Genomic DNA, 4670 nt, shown 5'->3' with positions numbered 1-4670 from the left:
GCTGCGTTCCCACGTCTGAGTGCCTGAACATTGGTGGAAAAAGTTAAAGGTAATTATAAACTTCTGTTCAAGACTGTTGTTCAAAACTCTTCTATCCAAGTTCTGCCTGTATTTTACAATACCAACTTTAGCTAAAGTTTCCCTTTGAAATTGAACAATGTCTGGTAAATTGTGCTTGATTGGCAGCTTGTCTCTGACACTTCCTAATGGAGAACAGATAAGGTGTTTATAGTTTTCAGTTTTGAAGCATGTTGTCAGTTGTTTGAATGTTTCATTATAATCCTTCATCTTTGGCTTCCCATCAAAATTCAACTTTGTTACTTATATATACCAGCACTGTTGTCAAGTTTTTGATACGTTATGGTCTTTGACTCTTTAAAATATTAAACACGTAAATTTATACTAAGGGTATGCCGATTATAATGGATTAAAATACTTATGTAAAAACGTATGTAGAAACTTTGATACAACTACTCACTTTCATTGCCGGATAGAGAAGACCAAATCCTTGTTCCGTTTCTAGCATCTTCATGGTATTTTTTTTTTGGTTAGCTTGTAGGCAGGCTTAATCTATATGTTCATCTTGCTATATACACTATTTACATATATACATGATATCTCCCTCCTTAAGGATTCATCTTCTGGGGCGGTTTCCGAATCTTGGAAGACCGCCGGAGAACAGGTGTCGAGGCTGTAGTACTTGGAACATGGTACTCGGCCGAGGTACTTCTGACTGTGTCACATGTAGTTGCGGGCACAGCTTCTTGAAAACTTAATTCCTTTACTTGAGGCTTTTCTTGGGCAAGTGGTACTGATGGGCTGGCATCTTTTTGTAGGTTGGAATCACTACCGATTCTGGGTGTATTGTAAATTGGCTCTACTGTTTCTTGTACATCACTTCCAACAGACCTAATTTGATCAGCATGTCTTCTCCACAAATTGTTGTTGACTGAGACAGTGTAATTAAGTTCACCATCACGGCTTACTACTCGCCCTACCAACCATTTTTTGTTTGGATTGGCATAGTTCCTTACAGCAACCTTTTGGCCTTCTTCAAAACTTCTGCTCTTAACTTCGAACTTATCGCCTCTTGTATGTTTTTCAACAATGTCTTGAATATTAGGTCGTAGAATTTCTAAGTTTGAGCGTAACTCTCTCTTGAGAAACAGCATGGCTGGAGTTTTGACAAGTTGTTGAATTAGGCGCTCTTCGGTAGGCTAGTAGGAAGGTGTTGAGTTTCTCTTGCATTGAACCGTGACCAGGATTTTTCATAGCTCGCAGTGCCTGTTTGAAAATTTGGACATAGCGTTCAACTTGTCCGTTTGACGCTGCGTGGAAGGGTGCTCCCGTGATATGTTTAATTCCTCTTGCCTTAAGAAACTGTTGGAATTCTATGCCTGTAAAGGTTGCGGCATTATCACTTACTAGCACTTTTGGGTATCCGAAAGAGGCAAAAAGAGAGTTGAGCTTTGTAATCGTAGCTTGAGCTGTAGTTGAGTTCATTATAAAGATTTCAGGTCATTTTGAATGGGCGTCTATGACAAGCAGGAAACTGTGACCGTAAAAGGGACCCGCAAAGTCAATATGGATTCTTTCCCATGGATACGAAGGATATTCCCAAAAATGTGTATCGCTCTTTTTGGGTTCTTTCTGTATTGAAATGCACTCGGGGAAGTTCCTCGCCATAGTTTCGATATCACTGTCAATCCTAGGCCAATACAAATAGGACCTAGCTAAAGCCTTCATCTTTACGATACCCAAATGGCCTAAGTGTAGATCTTGTAGGACATCTTTGCGTAGTTTGGTTGGAATGTAAACCCTATGACAGAACAGGATACAACCTGACTGGAGTGACATAGTCCCTTCTTTCCCTTGTAAGGGCACGCCTGTTCGTAAGTTATGTAGAATCGGCCGCAACTCCTCATCCTCCGCAGTGGCCTTTGAAATTACTTCTGGAGCAAACGTTGTACTAATCTGCTTCAGTTGGAACAGGGAAATATCGTCCATTTGAAACACTTCTTGAGATTTTGTAGGGAAACGTGATAAACAGTCTGCATTACCATGCATCTCAGACTTCCTGTACTTTATGTCAAATTGGAATGATTGTAAAAAGAGTGCGTAATGCAGTAGCCTAGTAGCCTGTAGGACGGGGAGTTTGTTCCGTGAACCAAAAATGTGTATTAAGGGCTGATGGTCCGTAACTAATGTAAATTTTCGGCCATAGAGGTAATGGTAGAATTTCCGTACACCCTAATAGATTGCCAAAGCCTCCTTGTCTATCTGAGAGTAATTGCATTCGCTCCCTGTAAGCGTACGAGAACTAAAAGCAATAGGTCGTTCAGAGTTATCTGACATTTGATGGGACAACACTGCACCAAGGCCTACGGGGCTTGCATCCACAGAAAGAACTAAAGGTAAGTTGGGGTCATAATGAACCAAGATGCGATCTTGGACAATTTCTTCCTTTATAGCTTGGAAGCTATTTTCACAGTCTTTAGTCCATTTAAAAGGGACGTTTTGTCTCGTTAGGTTGTATAATGGATTGGCTAGCGTAGATAAGTTTGGGAAAAACCTTCTGTAAAAAGATACCATGCCCAAGAAAGACTTAACTTCCTTAACTGTAGTGGGGGGTTGAAAGTTAAGCACGGCTTGAACCTTTTCTTCAGTTTTTGAAATACCAGAAGCATTGATTTTGTGGCCTAAATATGTCACCTCCTCTTGAAAAAACTTGCACTTAAGTATATTAAGATGTAACCCGCAAGATTTTAGCTTTTCTAGTACTTGACGTAAAACATTTAAATGTTCTTCATCAGTCTTAGCCGTGAGAATTATGTTATCATGGACTACTGTACAATTTTGGATGCCGGCAAGCACACTCTCAATGTATTTTTGCCAAGTGGCTGGGGCCGCACTTACACCATACATAAGCCTAAGACAGCGGTACAATCCCTTGTGCGTATTGATAGTTAGAATTTCCTAAGTTTTCTCAGACACAGGCATATGTAGAAAGGCTGAAAGAATATCTAGTGTATAGTGAAATGTAAGCCAACACTGAGTTTAGAAAAGACATATTCGTATCTAGGTAGAGGATGCCCATGTAGCACAGATGGTTGGGCTAACGTTGGCCAACTGTGGAACAGTTGGTCGATGGTTGGTTGGAGCTTCCACAACCAACCAACCGTTGTCCAACTGTATATCTCGTAGTTGGGCCAACCAATATTTACAACTGTGGACCAACATTGGTTCATTGTTAATGAAATACATTAATATGCATTGCTGGGTATCATACATCAAGCCAACCATTGTCTAACCGTTTTTCACTCCGTTGGACCAACAAAAGATACTTTTGTTGGACCAACGATGGTCCATAGTTGAGTTTTACACGACTTTCATTCTCTGGATCAACTAATATTCTTTAACTTATTTGCAACAATTTAAGGGGAAAGAGTAATTAATCATATAACAGTCAATTATAATAGCATTAATAATCTAACGGTAATTAAATAATCTATATTCAAATACCAGTATCCTCTCTAACTCCCCCCCCAAAAAAATAATAACTACTTATGATGCATTTTATTAACAGAATCATATTATACTGTGTAGTATCAAAATTGTTTTAAGTATTGCGACCATTGCAACTGTCGGCTACTCTTACACCACTTGAAAACTCTCTATATCAACAATCGCAGATAGCTCAGTGGTAAGGTAAGAGGCTCATAAGTCGAAGGACCCGGGTTCAAGACCCGTCTGGGCCAAAAAATTTTGTTCTAGCTTTTTTTCAAAATTTGTTTTTATGAACTATTTAATCAATTTACTCAACTTATAATTATGCTTTTCATACTAAATCTTTAATATTTTGTGTTAAATAAAACGGTTGGTTGGATATCAGTTGTGTTATGGTTAGTTGGCCATCAGTATTTTTGGATAGTTGGGCCATTGTTGGACAATGGTTGGTTGGAAAACAGTTTAAAGAAGTGACATTTCTACCGTTGGCTAACTGTGTGGCTCCACAATTTACCAACGTTGGCCCAACCATCTGTGCTACATGGGTGTTGTGGTACTTCAATTTGTTTATTTACGGTACCAGAATAATCTGCGCAAATGCGGATAGTTTCATTCGGCTTAACAATAGGGACAATGGGTGTAGCCCATTCTGAGGTGTCGACAGGTTTTATGATCCCTTCACGCTCCAAACGAGCAAGTTCTAATTCGACTCGTTTCTGTTAAGTCAAAGGTACTACACGAGCTTTGGAAAAACACGGCACAGCATTTGGTTTCAATTTCAGATCGCACACAAAATTGTTTATGGTACCTACATTTTTGTCAAAGACTTCTTTATATTTAACTTTACTTGTAGGCACTTGTTGAATTAACTTGAGTTAACTGAATTGAGTTGTTGCTTGTAAGTACTTTAGTTGTTTTCACTGTAAGATAATCAATATGTTTTATCAATTAAGATTAATTTGACTTGACTAATGCATGTATATGTTGATCTGGCCTAATAAATGACTTATTGACTTATTATTTGGTGAGTAGCTTAGTTAGGTTAGGTTGAATCCATGCATTTGGATTCCCTGTAGAGACTTCTAGAGATTTTATAGGCCTACTAGGTTTGATGCTGCTCCAATCAAGATGGAATTGAAATAACCAATCTCGACCAAAAATGG

The 4670-nt window shown here is 38.8% G+C and overlaps 1 protein-coding gene across 1 annotated transcript; it reads right to left on the bottom strand.

The window, feature by feature from the left end:
• Positions 1 to 626: 626 nt before the first annotated feature.
• LOC128982149 (uncharacterized) lies at positions 627 to 1172 on the bottom strand. Its single transcript, XM_054401208.1, has one exon. It carries the CDS (start codon positions 1170 to 1172, stop codon positions 627 to 629), a length of 546 nt encoding a protein of 181 aa, XP_054257183.1.
• Positions 1173 to 4670: the final 3498 nt, after the last annotated feature.

Source organism: Macrosteles quadrilineatus, unplaced genomic scaffold (genome assembly GCF_028750875.1).
Source record: "Macrosteles quadrilineatus isolate MER2022 unplaced genomic scaffold, UCM_ALF_1.0 Scaffold_140__1_contigs__length_277083, whole genome shotgun sequence".
NCBI lineage: Eukaryota > Metazoa > Arthropoda > Insecta > Hemiptera > Cicadellidae > Macrosteles > Macrosteles quadrilineatus.
The sequence above is the reverse complement of the archived record's forward strand: the minus strand, read 5'-3'. Positions and strand labels throughout refer to the sequence as shown.

Bases quoted from the DNA above. Each gene is read 5' to 3' on its own strand.
- LOC128982149 (XM_054401208.1), bottom strand. From the start codon at position 1,172: ATGCTGTTTCTCAAGAGAGAGTTACGCTCAAACTTAGAAATTCTACGA.